This window comes from Epargyreus clarus, unplaced genomic scaffold, assembly GCF_041222505.1.
Source record: "Epargyreus clarus isolate Ecla_fem2 unplaced genomic scaffold, WU_Ecla_fem_2.2 ptg000017l, whole genome shotgun sequence".
Classification (NCBI taxonomy): domain Eukaryota; kingdom Metazoa; phylum Arthropoda; class Insecta; order Lepidoptera; family Hesperiidae; genus Epargyreus; species Epargyreus clarus.
In genome coordinates this window covers 2662991-2679903 of record NW_027332225.1, presented here as the reverse complement: position 1 = coordinate 2679903, position 16913 = coordinate 2662991, and the positions used below count along the sequence as shown (strand labels likewise).

The 16913-nt window shown below is 36.1% G+C and overlaps 1 protein-coding gene across 1 annotated transcript in view; it reads left to right on the top strand.

Moving 5' to 3' along the window:
* Window positions 1-3432: 3432 nt before the first annotated feature.
* LOC140749072 (organic cation transporter protein) overlaps window positions 3433-16913 on the top strand; it is a 30556-nt gene continuing 17075 nt past the window's right edge. The window contains exons 1-2 of the mRNA XM_073082089.1: window positions 3433-3742; window positions 12520-12727. Of these exons, the coding sequence (XP_072938190.1) occupies window positions 3573-3742; window positions 12520-12727 (378 nt within the window). The 5' untranslated portion in view covers window positions 3433-3572. The remainder of the gene's footprint in view (window positions 3743-12519; window positions 12728-16913) is intronic.

The following is a 16913-nucleotide window of genomic DNA, read 5'->3' as shown; positions in this document are numbered from 1 at the left end:
GCTCTCCTTCAAAGCCGGCGATGCATTAGCGACTCCTCTGGTGTTGCAAATGTCCATAGGCGACGTTGACTACTTTCCATCAGGTAGCACGTCTGCTTTATCGTTAGGAGTCTGTTTGGGTACTTCGTCCATGTCTTGCGATGTCCAAAAGAGGTAAATAAAGACACATATCATATGTAAACGTGACTAAAAGACAAATACCGTATCACGAACGCTTGCGTAGTATTTGCTTAACAAACTCTTATAATCTATAATACATTAGGGTTTCTATGCACTCAAAATATTGTTGCAAAATATATTTCCTGATAACATTCAATTGATTTATTGTCACAAGAAACAATTAGAATTATTATTATATATTTTAACATAGATTAGTATATTTTAACTGAGTTTTTTACAAACAAAGCAATGTATTTTAGGGTTCCGTATCTAGTAAACGTAGTACTAAGCCTCCGCTGTCTGTCCATCTGTAAAAGGGCTCTATCTCTCGAAGCTAGATTTAAAAACTATTTTTTGAGAGAGTAATAACAGTGGCCGTTATAACAACAAATACACAAGGCAAAAAAGAAGCTTAACAATAAATATACATTCGTAATACTGTAGTGTGGTGCTAAGGCGTTATAATATAAGATAGGTTTAGAGTAGTATTAAGTCAGTTACAATAAAGCAATCATTAAAGCAAGACGCCTTTCAATTTACAAGAGCCTGCGACATCACTATAATACAAGAAACCACAATTTTTCCGATTTTATCAAATAAGTACTAAAAATAAAAGATGAAAATGATGGTACGGAATCCTTCGTGTGCGGTTATATAACAATTTTTTATACATAAATGATGCCAATCTTTACTTACAAATTCCTACTAGCATTTATTAGTTATTTTCGGGAACCCTTAGAAATAGGAAAGCATTTGATTCCATGATATAACTCAAGTATTACTAGCTGTAGGTGGACATTATGTCAGTAACAGTTAAGTGACATTCATCTATATTGGGCAATGTAACCAAATTAGGATGGCGAGGTTAACGCAAATAGTTAGAATAAATATTTGTAGTACTCTAGCAACCTTTATGTAAGATTAACGGTAAAATATACGCGAAGGACTCAATATAGAAATTATTTATTCAAACTCAACAAAAACGAATCTCAATGCGGCCACTTGCTACTAGATGGCGTTAACAGGATCATATAGATCATGATCCTGTTAATCTATTTTATCTATCTCATGAATTGATTTCTATAAGCTGATTTTTATAAGCTGATACATAATTCTTAAAATGGTAAAGCGTAAAACGAAGTCCATGTTATAAAATTAGAATAAAACTACTTCACAATAATCCGCGATCTACCTTCATGTATGCTGATGGAATAATTATGGTAAAACTATATTGAAGCGGTAAGTATGGTGCTAAATTACACTTTCTTAAAAGGCTCGTCATACCTAGATTTAATAATAAAAAAGTTGTTAGAGTCAATCGGGGAGCTACCACCGCCACACCTGTTTTATCTTACGAGGGGAAAACGTTCAATATGCCGTGGAGCGACACGAGGTTATGTGGAATTCTTATCGCACTAAAACCCCCCCGGTGGCCGTCCTCGGCGCTGCGTAGAGGACTCCGGGATCTCCAAAGGAACGCAACCGAAGTCCTCTTACCACAGCCAAACGTGCTCACTTGAACTGAGATTTGAACCTCGGAGCCCTCGATCATGAGGCCTAAATTGTTAACCACTAGGCTATCGCTGCTTCCAAAGTACTAACTAAATTGTGTGATTTGTAATTGTTATACGTCGTGTTTTAAGGTGGTAGAATCCTTTGTCCTTTCAGAAGAAACTACCGCCATACATACATAGTATTACCGCAATGTAAAGTAAGGGTGATATACCTACTTATCCGAGGCCTTTCAACTTAGTATTCTAAGGTAGCAACGTATCTGTCCGAACTCAAGTAGGACTCTAATCTAACCTTGCAAGAGTCTTCTCGGGATTTGAACCCAGAACTCTCTGCGCTGTTGACGAATTAAGCAAATACGCAAAACAGCATTAATCTATCTTCTATATATATAAAAATGAAGGTTTGTCTGTATATCCTTTATAGAATCGTAAACTATACATTTGATCATGTGATGATCTGTAGCAAAGTTTTTGTGCATGAGCCCACGAAGGTTTCTGCTGTGGTATGACCATTTTTTTAAGTGAAGACACAAATTTTCGGTTATATACAGTATGACATGTTTTTTTTAAACGCGGTCGAATCCGCTGACCCTACCAGTATTTTATATTCGAACTATGTTATAGGTACTTTTGTCAAAGAGAACAAACTTTGTTATTCAGCTACTCAATATTAAGTCAGAACATTCATAATCGATTTGTTCTGATAATGAAATGAATATACATTAACAGTATGTTAATGTTATACGTCAATATTGTAGGTACATATTTAAGTATTAGGTTTAATAAATAAGATTATTTACTTTGTTATTAGATACTTACATTAAGTATAAGCCTCCCGACAGTCGCTTAAATATTTCTTAGAACGACGTCATATTTTCCTTTTGTTTTTCGAAGAAAAGTCGTTTTTGGTTGTAGTAGATTCAGATATTCAGACGCGTGGTATTTTTGAGCATAAGGAAAAACGAAAGCCTTATATGATCAATTATATCAATTGGTAATTCTGTAAAAATATTTCAGGTTTCAGTCTGCCCATTCAACTGCTAACATCAATGACAGTATTATTTTTAGTTAAATAGAAAAAAATATGAATTAATTCGGTAACCGAATGTATGATAAGTATATGAAAATTAATGTATGAACTTTTCTCGAAACTAGTTTTTAAATAATAAGTAATAGAGTTAAGGTCACGTTTAAATCAATTTATTTTTCAGTCAGCTAATAATTTTGGTAAACTTCTTTCATTATATTTTAAACTAGCTGTGTCAGCAACTCCACTCATTCTTATTTGGCACCCTGTCTGCCTCCATGATTTGCCTCCACCGCCCGCAACGCGTGTGCATCGCGATTTTTTTTTCCGTCATAAACTAAAATTTTAAGTTACTGTACTTGTACCTTTCATTTACGCAGCCCAATGTCACAAAATAAAAAGGTACTCTTATTATTTTGTGCCAATGTATACTGCAGTATGGACGGATAAATTGTTACGATACTAAAAAATAATCATGTAAATCGGGCCAGTGTTGATCACACAAACGGACAGATGATACAACGTTTTATAATGTGTATGTAAGGTTAAGGATAAATCGACAAATTAATTAAAAGAAAAGCAATACACCTTCGAAAACAGCGCTGAAAAATCTAAAAATAAATCTATATAAATTGAGCAATTAGTATTGTAGAACAGTTTCAGAGCGATAAAACAGAATTTTTTCATCAACAATAAAAAGCGAGAATCGATTCATTCCCGCGCAATACTCGGTTGACGAACGCACGCGCCGCGGTCCGTTCAAACGATTATACTTCGAATAAATCATTTAATACACGAATTTTAAACGAATAATTACATAAATAATTTATTTTAAATATAGTGTGTTGTGTTTTTAATCGAATATTTTAAAAATGGATCCGGAAAAAACGAAGGAAGAAGTAACAGTGGATGACATTTTGCATATTTTGGGACCGTTCGGGAAGTTCAATGTTTATAACTACATGCTGATCCTGTTTCCCGTTTTTCTGGCGGGAATGTACTCCTCAGTGTACAACTTCGAAGCCATGGACCTCAAATATAGGTTAGATTGAAGTTTTTATTCATGATTTTTTTTCGTAAGCTGTTAATTTATAACGAAATACCTTTGAGTTGATATTTTTAAATTTACTACAGAAATGGCTACACATTCATTTCAATGGATATATAATTACGCTTACATTATAGAAGCAAATTTTCATAATTTTAACAAATATTTTAATCGCAGTATAATAGCAGTATTACCTAACCACTGCTGTGTTCTAGTAGTAAGGGAGAGATCCTTACAAGAAGCGTTACTGCTTAATCCGTAGAGGTAGCAACGGATTTGTGAACCCCAGATGTGATTTGGATCTTATTTAGAGCTGATAACCATTACCACTCCTGATGACCAACCACGACCTTCCATAAAATGTAAAATTGCTTCACGCTATTGGTGGTCCTTCGATACCCCTACTAAGACTGAAAGTTAAAGCCATCTACCACCTTCAGACTTCATCGTCAACCCATTATCGTCCCACTGCTGGGCACAGGTCTCCTCTCGTAATGAGAAGGATTGGGCCATAGTCCACCGCGCTGGCCATAGTCCACCGCGCTGGCCGAGGCGCGTGATTGGTAGACTTCACATACCTTTGAGATATTTTTTTATAAATCTCACAGGTATGCAGGTTTCCTCGCGATGTTTTCCTCACCGTTTAAGCAAGTGGTAATTAATTTCTAATAGGTACACATATAATTTTGAAAATTCAGAAGTGTGTGCCTGGAATTTGAATCTCGGACCCCTGGATCGAGAGGCCGAGTTTCTTAACCACTAGGCTATTACGGCTCAGTAGGATTCAATCTTACCCCTTACATTCCCCCTTCAAACAAAATAAACTTCACACACCTTTGAGAACATTGTTAAAAAAATCTGAGGCGTGTTGGTGGTCTTACGATGTTTTCCTTCGTTTAAGCAAATGATTAATTAATTTCTAATATTTACATCATTTTAAAAAATCAACAGGGATTCGAACCTGTTATTAACAGACCGAATTTCCACCTTGGCTATCTACTGCTTATAAGTATCATAATCCTAACTAATATTATAAATGCGAATGTGTGTTTGTTTGTTTGTTACACTTTCACACATGTACCCTTACCATGAGTTTTTACGTTTTGACAAATATGACTGTTTTGGTATTTGTTTACGTATTTGCCCATACAATTTCCAGTCAGCGCCCCTAGCGGATTGTGTCAGAACTTGGAAATTTTGGGGTTTGAGAACAAATGTCCATGAGCGGCAATTGCCACTTACCATCAGGTGGACTGCATGCTCGTCTGCTACTCCTATATTATAAAAAAGCCAACAGTGGTAGAGAAATGAGTTATGATTGAGTGTTCATGTACTCGTCTTTATGTGTCTATGGCACTGTTGTCACAAGGAACTGTGTGGACCTACGCATATAGAGATTGTTTACGTTAGGTTAGGCCGCGCAACCGTAATTAGCAGTCTATTTATTTATATATGCATTGTTATGAACATTCTGTGCTATAAAAGGAAACAATTAATTATTATAGTTGTTATTATTACGGATTTTACACATTTGTCTTAGTAACTATTGACGACAGCAACATAGTAACGAGATTTTTTTTTTATTATATTGATGTTAGAAACGAGTGCACAGACGTTACTACCGCCCATGAACACTTGTTTTTATATGATGCTTATAAGTTGTCATGTATATAAAATTCTCTTGTCACAATATTAGTTACCGTACGCCTCCGAAACGGCTTTGCCGATTTTCACCAAATTTTATATGTATATTCAGTAGGTCTGAGAATCGACTACTATCTATTTTTCATACCACTAAGTGATAAGGGTCGTTCACCCTTAACATTTAAAAACCATTATGTTATACTAAACATAAGTTACTTTGTTTACTAGCTTCAGTTGAAACCTAATTGCGAAGTCAAGATCAAAGGTTAGAATTAAAACCCTAACTAATCTGTCATAATTTGCGTTAATGCATTTACTTTGAACTTGCTGACATTGACATTACCCTTATGTGTGTTATGTAAGGGTGGTATCACACGAGCGACTGAGCTAATACATGACAGTCCGTGATAGCTATCGACAGAAACTGTCGCTAGTGTTAGCCCCCTAAAAAGGTACTGTTAATATAACATGGCTTAACAAAAAAAAATATAATTGAATGTGTTTATGAGTTTATGTGTATTCTAAGTTGTCATAGTCTTAAACAAACTATTGTCCCACTGCTGACCACAGATCCCCTCTCAGAGGGCCAGGGGTTTGTCCACCGCGCTGGTCAAATGCGAACTGATAGACCTCACTCACCTTTGAGGTCATTTCTTATTAATGATCTCTCAGGCTCGTAGGTTTCGTCACTTGTTTTTCTTGTCCATTAAAGCAAGTAGCAATTAATTTCTAATAAGTATTCTATGATGCACAACCAAATTTTAATATTTATATTTCAATACACTTAAAAGTAGCTTTACATTTTTTTACAATGTACCTTTCACCCCCCTGAAGCGAGTTCGACTACGACTCGGTCGGACAGCACTGGGGGAATCTCGGAAGTATGCGCAAGTGATCCTGCGCCTCCACCCCCGCAGTGATGCGGAGGTACCCCATCTGGTTTTTGATTGGAGCTCGACATCACATTCCGTCGGCCTTTGAGGCGGAAGGCTTTCGTGCCGAGTTTTCCTGACGTACGGAAAAAATAAACCTTAACCTGTACAGACTTATCGGTTAACTAGTAACTATAAAGAGTTTAAATACATTTTAATTATTTCGAAAATATTGCAAGCTGCATAGGCAGAACCCGGACCTATCGTAGAGGTCTTGTTAATCAATTCAATTATCATGCAAAGCGCTCTGTGAATTAGATTTCGTGACTAATCAATAGGAGTTAATGGAATATTATACTATTACTTAACGTATTAGATAGATAGAGTGACGGCGTAACGGAGTTGGCATCATACCGGTCTGACGAGGAAAGGGTTCGGGGTTCGATCTCCGGCCAGGCATTGTCATTTAGATATCTCTTTTGGGTCTGAGTGTTTGTGGGTTCGTAATTGTGTGTTCATGTTCACAAGAAATACTACTTAGTGTAGGGCTGTGGGTGTAGAAAGCGTCTTCAAAAAAACTAGAAAGAATATAGAATTAGAATATTTAATACCTGAGTTTAAACACAAATACGTTACTACTCCTGAGGACAAACTTGAGATACCTTGTAAAAGTATATCTCCCTTACCACACCCTTCAAACTGGAACACGGCAGAGTTTAACACTGCTGTTATTAGGCAGAAATAGGTGTGGCGGTGGTGCCGCCGGAGTCGAACCACAGAGGGTTCTTCGTTCTGGTGATCTACTACCTATCAAGCGATGAGTCGGTTCGAGTCTATCCTACACGATGTCTATCATAGATGCATTGCTATCTAGGGACTAGATTTGAATGCAACGTGTAATTGTTTCTATGTTCAGGTTTGATGTGGTACTCTTACTGGAGGCTTTCCAACTTAGTTCCTTAGGACTAAAGTAACGTGGCAGCGCGCTAAGAGGACTCCGGTTGCGTTCCTTTGGAGATCCCGGAGTCCTCTACGCAGCGCTGAAGACGGTCACCGGGGGGGTTTTAGTACGGTAAAAGTCCCACATAACCCGTCGTTGCTCCCACGGCGTCAGGTATCTTTTGAAGGTTTCCCCCTCGTCACCAAAAAATAAAAAGAACTAAAGTAACGTAACTAAGACGTTAAGGCTAATTTTTATGTGTTGTTACCTCTATAGGCTTCCACATGAGACTCAAAACCTATTTTTAGTATATATTTTTTTAATATTTTTGTGAGACCGAATACCTCTCTTTTAGCTGTTAGCAATAAAAACATTATTATTATCTTTTCAAATATAAACTTATCAGACTATTACTTTACGATATTACAAAAATAATGTCATAATGCGCTTTTAAAATAATTTTACTCACATATTGCAGTAATGTTCTATGTACATAGATATGTAGATAGAAATTGTTTGAGATAACTCCACTATGTGTAAATAGTACGCAATGCTATGTAGTAACCGTCAAACTAAGAAATACTACAAGAATATAGGTTTTAGACTAGAATAGAATTTTCTTTTCCCTCTTCTGTTTTATATGTATGTGATGATCTGCGTGACGTAGCGGTCACCGATCTGACACACAGTGGGATCCGGGTTCGATTCCCGGCCATACATCTAAAATAGGCTAAATGATGAATTTAGATGGCATTCAAGCATGCAGTCCACCTGATGGTAAGTGGCTGCTGCCGCCCATGGACATCTGTAATCAACCCTACATAACATTAGATACCTATCTGAAGTCGGCCTCAAGTGCTCCTCTACCCCTGAAGACTAAGCTGGATGCTTCGGAAAATGTATTTAGACGTGTGTGTGTGAATGTGTATTGGTGGTGGAAGTTACGGAATCGTGACCAATCTCGTTCGAAGCAGATAAACGCATATAATCTAACTGAAAGCTGTCAGTCATTCAACTTCTGACCACGGGTTGTTGCTTAATTTTATAGATTGTAAGGTCTACATAATAAATAGTGAAACTTGTATAGAGGTTGAAACTTGGCCTCTCGATCCAGGGGTCCGAGGTTCAAATTCCAGGCACGTGCAAGATGTGGAATGAACTTCCTTCTGTGGTATTCCCGGAGCGCTATGACATGGGGCTCTTCAAAAAAGGTGTAAAAAGAGCTCCCCTCCAAAGCCGGCGATGCATTGGCGACTCCTCTGGTGTTGCAAATGTCCATAGGCGACGGTGACTGCTTTCTATCAGGTAGCCCGTCTGCCTCATCTTTTAGGTATAAATATAAAAGAAGGCACGCACTTCTGATTTTTCAAAGTAATGTGCAATGTGCATATTCGAAATTAATTATCATTTGCTTTACCGGTGAACGAAAACATCGCGACGCGAAATCTGTATACCTGAGAGAATTATAAAAAAAAAAACAAAATCTCAGAGTTATGTGAAGTCTACCAATACGCATTTGGCCAGCGCGGTAGACTATGGTCTAATCCTTCACATTCTGAGGGGAGACCCGTGCCCAGCAGGACAGTAATGGGTTGGTAACAAACTAATTAAATATATTCCGGTTTACTTCTTCGTTTACATAAAAATACTATTGTAACACGCTAGTTGATGATTTATTCAAAATATGCTCTAATTCCCAGGATTATATTATTCCAGTTAACCCAACATTGTCTCTCTATTCAAATTATCGTACCGTAACTAATATCAATGAATGCCAATTAAAACTGCAAGAATATTATCGCACGCAAGGCTCTTACTTCAATTCCTTAATTATAATAATTTGAAGGATTGGGATATTCTTCGTAGATGTTTACACCACACCTACAACTATTTCTACCTTTTTTTGTTGACCAGAGGGAAACCTTCAAAAGATACCCGACGCCACGGGAGTGACGCCGGGTTATGTGGGACTTTTACTGCACTAAAACTCCCCCGGTGGCCGTCCTCGGCGTTTGGTAGAGAACTCCGGGATCTCCAACGGAACACAACCGGAGTCCTCCTAACGCGATGCCCTTCTATCGGGCTCTGCCCTGGAGAGAGCAATTTACGCTCCTCTCACATCCCCTGCTGATTACAGCGATATGCGACCACACAAACCGCTGTCCTTCCCGGGGTCGCTTGCTGGACGGTTTTAGCTCCCACTCTTGCCGCCCGCAACTCCGGAAGTCCCCTTTTAGTCGCCTCTTACGACAAGCAAGTGATATCGTAGCCCTATTCTGGTCCCGGTACTACAGAGAAAACACCTATTCCTACCTAATAACAGCAGTGTTAAGCGCTGCTGTGTTCTGATATGATGGGTGTGGTAAGGGAAAAATACTTTTCCGTGTCGTTCCAGCTTAGTCATCAGGGGTAGCGGCGTATCTGTGATCGGCTTCAATCACTACCCCTGTCCTTTAAGGAAAGAGTCACAGATGTCCATGGGTAGTAGTTACCACTTACCATCAGATCGACTGCGTACTCGTGTGCTGCACCAATAAGAAAAAATACCGCCATGCTTTAAAATTCGATCAATTAATATAAATAAATACATAAAAATACAAAACTATATAAAAATACCCTTAGTACGTTTTCAAAAAGGAATAATCCATTATTAAACATGAATTATGTATGATTTATTTAAAAATTTAATTTACATACAATTTTCATAGCGAAATGACATTGTAGTCTCATTACTTGGTTGTCAAATGAATATTGCATAAATGTTACCCTTAAACAATCGATTTTAATATTAATTATGTAAATATTCGACACGCGACGATACTTGACACTTCAGCTCTGTCCCACTGCTGGAGACGAGTCTCCTCTTAGATTAAGAGAGATTTAGGACATAGTTCACCATAATAGCTGCGAATCGGTAGACTTTGTTAACAACCTTTAAGATTTGTAAGCAACTCTCAAGCTTATAGGTACATGATCTACAAAGTTAAGCTACGTGGGGCGCGGTTTATAGTTGGATGGGTGACCGGTGAAGGTGTAAATTCTTACGCGCTTCAGCGATTTGGAGGTCTCGTTAAGAAATTGTTGTCATTAATGATATTCGTTTAAACTTGTTGGAGATTTTATGGTTTGAAAGTCCTCCTCCCCCTATCCTCTTCGTTGTGAGGCCCGTGCCCAGTAGTGGGATTGGGAAGTATAGCAACCAAACCCTGAATAATTATAGTTTAAAAATAAAAACCACGCTAAAATCGCACAAGGAAAATCGTTAATCCAGATTCCTGATGAGGAGTGTGTGATAAAATTATGGAAATCATGTATTTTCATCGGTTCTTGGTAATTGTTCAAAATTTTAAATTAATCAGACCTTTCAAAGTGGGTAAAAATCGAGTTCAAAGATTCCGTTACATACATACATACATAGATACAATCCAAGCTAATAAAAGCGTGGTAAAATTGGTTGCAATCGAACCCCAGACACCAAGTTCGAGATACAGTTCCAACCAGTCCTTCATTGCTGCATCATTCCAAAATAATTCATTTATCCCATTTTGATAAATTACCCTTGAAACATAAATATGAAATTAAGATTTTCCCACACTTCGTGCAACAAACAATCAAAGCGTGATTTTAAATAATTTGTAATCTTTATACATGACATACTTTGTTACTATGAAATTAATGACTACCTAATTTGGGACGTCGCATGGGCGGAGTTGTTTGTTGCCAACCAAGCAGTACTTAAGGCTTCTTTGGTAAATGAGATATAAGTATCTATCAGGGTTCTAACTTATTTCTCAAATTTTGAGGATTAGGCAAATTCTAGTAGGCAGAGATTGTTAAAATTGGATGTTTGGTAGGCAAAGTATTAGTTAGATTGATTTTAATTGAAGGTAGTAGAATCTATTGTGGTTCAAATCTGAAACCCCCACCGCCTCACCTATCTCTGCTCAATAATAGCAGTGTTAAGCGCTACCTACTGTGTTCTGGTTTTAAGGGTGTGGTAAGGGAGATATACTTTTTCGAGTTGTTCCAACTTAGTTAGCAAATAATGGATACGGCAATTATCATTATATGTATTATATTTAAAAATATACCTTTTAAATTATTTTACATTTCCTTTTATAAATCCTTACAAATGATGTGGATAACATTTATCACTTATACTTTTATTGTCTGTACAGTAATTATGAAAACATACTTTTGGCACACACATAGTTATTTTTTTTTTATTTTCCAAAATCATTTCCCGCCATTTATTTTTATATTTACCTTTAAAGACTGAGTACACGTATATTTGAAATCACAGACAGACATTTCATTTTTATACATGCAAGATTTTGAAAATAAAATTAAAACCAAATACAGCGGAAACTGTGAGTTTTAATTAGTCAGGAGTCTCGAACTAAAAGAGGACGGAGGAATACTTGTAGAATTCCTCAAAAAGAAACCAAGTTGGCTAGTTAGTGGAAATGGAACCGAATCGCAAAGCCTTACTTGTTTGTGTTTGAAGATATTTTTGAAAAGAAAAATAAAACACAATGTACCTACTGCCGCGAAGTGAGTTCTTGCAAAAAGTTATTTATAGGAAGACAAATATAAATGGTTGGTTTATAATTGAAGGTGAAGGTTTGAAGGTGGCAGGTACCCTTTGTGGTTCGACTTCGGCGACACCATCGCCAGTCGCCACACCTATTTCTACCTAATAACAGCAGTGTTAGGCGCTGCTGTGTTCCGGTTTGAAGGGCGTGGTAAGGGAGACAGACTTTTCCAAGGCGTTCCAGCTTAGTCCTCAGCGGTAGCGGCGCATCTGTGGCCGAACTCAGGTAGGAATATCTAATCCTATCTGGGGTTGACTACAGATGTCCATGAGCGGCAGTAGCCACTTACCATCAGGTGGACTGCATGCTCGTCTGCTACTCTTATATTATAAAAAAAAATGTAATTATAAAAATAAAATTGTACCTATTTGTATTTCTTGTACCTGAAGAAGATCACAAATGCGTTCAAAAGTATTTGAAGCCTAAGCTGGTCGCCTAATATGTAAGTCAGTAGTCCATCATTGCAATCAGTGTTACCGCTTCTCAATTACTACTTGCCCTAACTTAGTTATGTTTTCCTAAGTTACTCTTTGCACAACTTAGTTACTCTTTGTGTAACTTAGTCACTTAATTCCCTAATTTAGTTACTTTTCCCAGAGTCCCAGAGTGCGAGAACGAAACAGCACTAAATTTACGTAGTTTAGTTGCGTTTCCTAACTTAGTTACTTCATTCCCTAATTTAGTCACTTCGTTCCCTAACTTAGGTACATACTTTTGCAGATGCGCAGTCCCAGAGTGTGAGAACGAAACAGCGTTAAACTACACGATACCAGAACACGACGGGGAGAAGTCAAAGTGTCTGAGATTCGCGCCCTTCAACAACCGCTCTACCACCAACGACACCTGCTCTCCGCTCTACTTCGACACTTCAACGGAGATCGAGTGTGATTCTTACATCTACTATGAACATCACTCTATCGTTAAAGAGGTAAGATTGATCTTTCTTTTATAATATAGGAGTAGCAGACGAGCATTCCAACTGGCGGTAAGTGGCTGCTGCCTCCCATGTACATCTACAATCAACGCCAAACAAGACAAAATTCCCACAGATGCGCTGCTACCCCTGAGAATTAAGTAGGAATGCCTCGGTAAAGTATTTCTCTCTTGCCACACCCTTCAAATCAGATCACAACAGCGTTTAACACTGCTGTTATGAGGCAGAAATAGGTGTGGCGGTGGTGCCGCCGAAGTCGAAACACAAAGGATTCTACCACCTTCGGAAGAATCTTACGACGTGTCGGCATCTCATTTTAAAGGTTAAGGTGATAGAATCCTATAGTTATCTGCCTAATAAAAGCAGTGTTAAACATTGCTGTGTTCGGGTTTGAAGGGTGTGGCAAAGAGATATACCTATCTAAGGCATTGCAAACTCAAGGATGCTCGACGAAAACATGTGTGTTCGACCTCAGGTTAGATTATAATCTTAACTAGGATTGATTACAGGTGACCATAGGCAGCAGTAAGTAGCCGCTTACTATCAGGTAAACTACATGCTTATTTTCTTTCCATTTCTTACTATAGATAAAACTACAGCTCGTCAATAGCTACTAAACAAAAAAATAATTGACAAATAAAAAAGAAAAATATTCTTAAGTTTTGCCTATTATTTATTTCGATTTATACTTATTTTAGAAGCTTGTAGATAGTCTCTAAACTTAAATTAAATAAAAATAATATTAGAGAAGAAAATAGATTAATAAGCAATTTTGAAGGTGCTAGAACCTTTTGTGGTTCGACTCCTGCGGCACCACTACCACGCTTTTTTCTGTCTCATAACAGCAGCGTTAACACTGCTGTATTGTGTGGTTTAAAGGGTGTGGTAAGGGATTCTATTCCGAGGTGTTCCAACTTAGTCCTCAGGGGTAGCAGCGCATCTGTGGCCGACCTCGGTAGGAATATCTAATCCTATCTGGGATTGATTATAGATTTCCATCAGGTGGACTGCATGCTAGTCTGTTACTCCTATATAATAAAAAATGTGAGCCGTCACGGGACGCCTGGCAGATGTGAAACATCGACATTATTTTGTAAAAGTAATATGCAGAAAAGAACATATTGTGATAGGAACTATATATGTCATAATGATAAAATAAAATATTACGATTTTTTTCCAGATAACGATGACTATTTCAATATATTCTGGTACTATTAGATTTACAAAATCTTACATAACATTAATAGTATGTCTTGTGTTTAACTGATCTTGGTGACGTCCAGTTTCAATAATAATATTTTGTGACCCCTGTGATGATTGTTGGGTTCTGAAATATTTATAAAAAATATGTTATTAAAATATACAGAAAAAAATAAATTGGCTCCAATATATTAGTAAACTCAAGAATCTTAGCTAGTTATTTCAATATATTACTAAAATCGTAAATTATAAGTATCAATAATGAATGTTTCACAATAAATGCCACTATGATTAGAAAAATTAATTAATTTTTTAATGTTCATATTTATAACAAATAAGAAAAAACTTTCGTGCGCTGCACGCCATCAGCTGATTTTGAAATACAATTCTGTCAGTCTTAATAAATTTATTCTCTGAGAAGAATGACATTAAAATTAATTAATAATTTAAAAACATTGTATGCAATGATTTTTATGTGAATTTTAATCTACCAAGATAGTAGATTTTACATTTGCTGGCGCTCAAAACACACCAAATATACGCGTGCTTAATGCACAGATAAATGCATACTTTAATTATAAAAAAATAATTAACTTACTGATGACTTGATGGTGTGTCATAGTGTGATTTTGCTTTCTTTGCAGAAGGCTGATCACTTTCACTCTCTAAATTATCACGGTCAGACATTTTATTATCAGAAAAATAAGCGGGCAATACTTAAAACATACAAAATACGTCAAGTGGTGTAAAACGAGTTAAAACGACTCCAGTCGCTCTCGCGCGGCGTAGTAATACACACGAATGTCACTGAACACGTTAAACGTCATTATTTTGAATTTTAAGCCTCAAAATGCCTTCTTGTGCAATGCATAAATGCAAAAATTATGCTCGAAAAAGAAACAAGATTCATGGAATCACCTATCACACGTAAATGAAGAGAAATTATTAAATTTTGTTTATTTTTCGTGTTCGATCCGCCATGATTACATGAGTAACCAGAAAGAGACAAAGTATGTTTTTGTCAATGAAAGTGATAAAGACGCAAAATGCATGACCATGCATTTTGCGTCTTTATCACTTTCATTGACAAAAACTTTCATTGATTGAATTGAACTGTCATAGATCAATGAAAAAATTTTCATTGATCTATGACCATAGATCAACAGAACAGAAGTGACATTTTATTGAAGCTCACGATGTTCATACGTGTATGTTATAGTTTAAGATCCCACTGCTTAATTTTTATATTAGTGTGTTTTAGTCAAAATATAACTTTTTATAGTTTATTTTAATAAAATAAAATCGATATATGGGAAATTCTGTATCCTAATCTCTAAATTTTCTTCGATATCTGTGGTAAATAATAAAAAATATTACCATAAAATTTATATAGGATACGGTATTTTAAAATTTCTTTAATTGAATAAATTAACCTAAACATAATTTAATAAACAATCTTTGTATAGCCAGAAATTAATCCTCAAAAAGACCACGGTAAGATTATATAAAATTCGCATGTCACGATGTTAGTTACTGTACTCCTGCGAAACGCTCTTACTGATTTTCATCAAAATTTATATGCATATTCAGTAAGTCTGAGAATTGGCTACTATCTATCTATTTTTCATATCTCTTAAGTGATAAGGGTTGTTCACCCTTAACATTTTTTTTATTTATATGGCAACACAATGTTTGCTGGGTCAGCTAGTACATTTATAAAATGTACACAACTTTGCAATTAATGGTCGTGTGTAAAATAAAACTGAAAATAATAAACATAAATTAGTAAAGATACTTCGCCGCCTTGAAATTGAATGAAGCCACAAACGGCTTATTAGTAAGTTTTTTTTGAATTCTTGACAAATAAAAACATTTTTAGAGAAAATTTACAAATAAATAACTAATACTGCGTAATTTACATAATAGATAAATAATTATTTCAAATATTTTAGGGACATTTTAGCACGGAGACGTGGCAAAACTTTTACGCAACTATTTCAATTCTCAAAACTGGGTACATTTTCTTGTTAGGAGTGAGTAATCTTTACTAATATACGATAATAAATATAAACAATTTTTAAATCGTATATTTTAAACCAGTCGATACATCTGTATAGATACATTCTTTCATCAAATTATATATTTATATAATAATAATTTATTTAGTTAAACTGTACTATAACATTTCTACGTAAACGATGTACTAAAACTATTATCGACAGTTCTGGACATTTTTTACCTTCTGTTCCATTATTTCATTGTCTTTGACAAGCATGAGTATCAATGAGAAATATACGTCCATACGTCCCGTTTTTAACGGGACAGTCCCTTTTTTCGATGCTTCGTGCCGTTGTCTCCGAAATGAATCGTTGCCATTGTCAATTAAGTAACAGTAAATATTATAATTGTGAAAAAAACATGGGGTGCTCCATTTATCAGTTTTCATAAAGCGCCCCACATTTTTTGCACAATTATACTATTTACTTTTCCTTAAATGATTCCTAGATTGAAAATTATTTTCTACTTTTTAGTTAATTTTATCATAAAAGCGTGTTTTTTATTATTTCTAACTATATTTTTTCAAGTAAAAAGTATTTGACATAAAAAAATCGATGTCCCGTTTTGACTGAAGTAATCATTGGTCACTATATTCCATGGTCAATATTTACGTTTGCGTACACTTGAAACGCAAGGTCAAACACTAGTTGTCTTTTTTTATCACATTGTTCTAATAGCTCTGTCCCTTATAGAACATTTGTCTATGTAGTTAAAGGTAATCGTCGCCACGCCAGAAATCTTTTTTACGTGCGGCTATAGATGTTTCACATCAAAAAAAGCCTATTAAAGCCTATTAAAATCCGCATTAATATTAAAGATAGTTCAACTTGCATATCAGGAAAGCCGTGCGCTAAAGTTTGTATCTAAATAAGGTGTTCCGAGTAGGAATCTTACCATCGTGCAATGTTGCGGTTATGTTAAT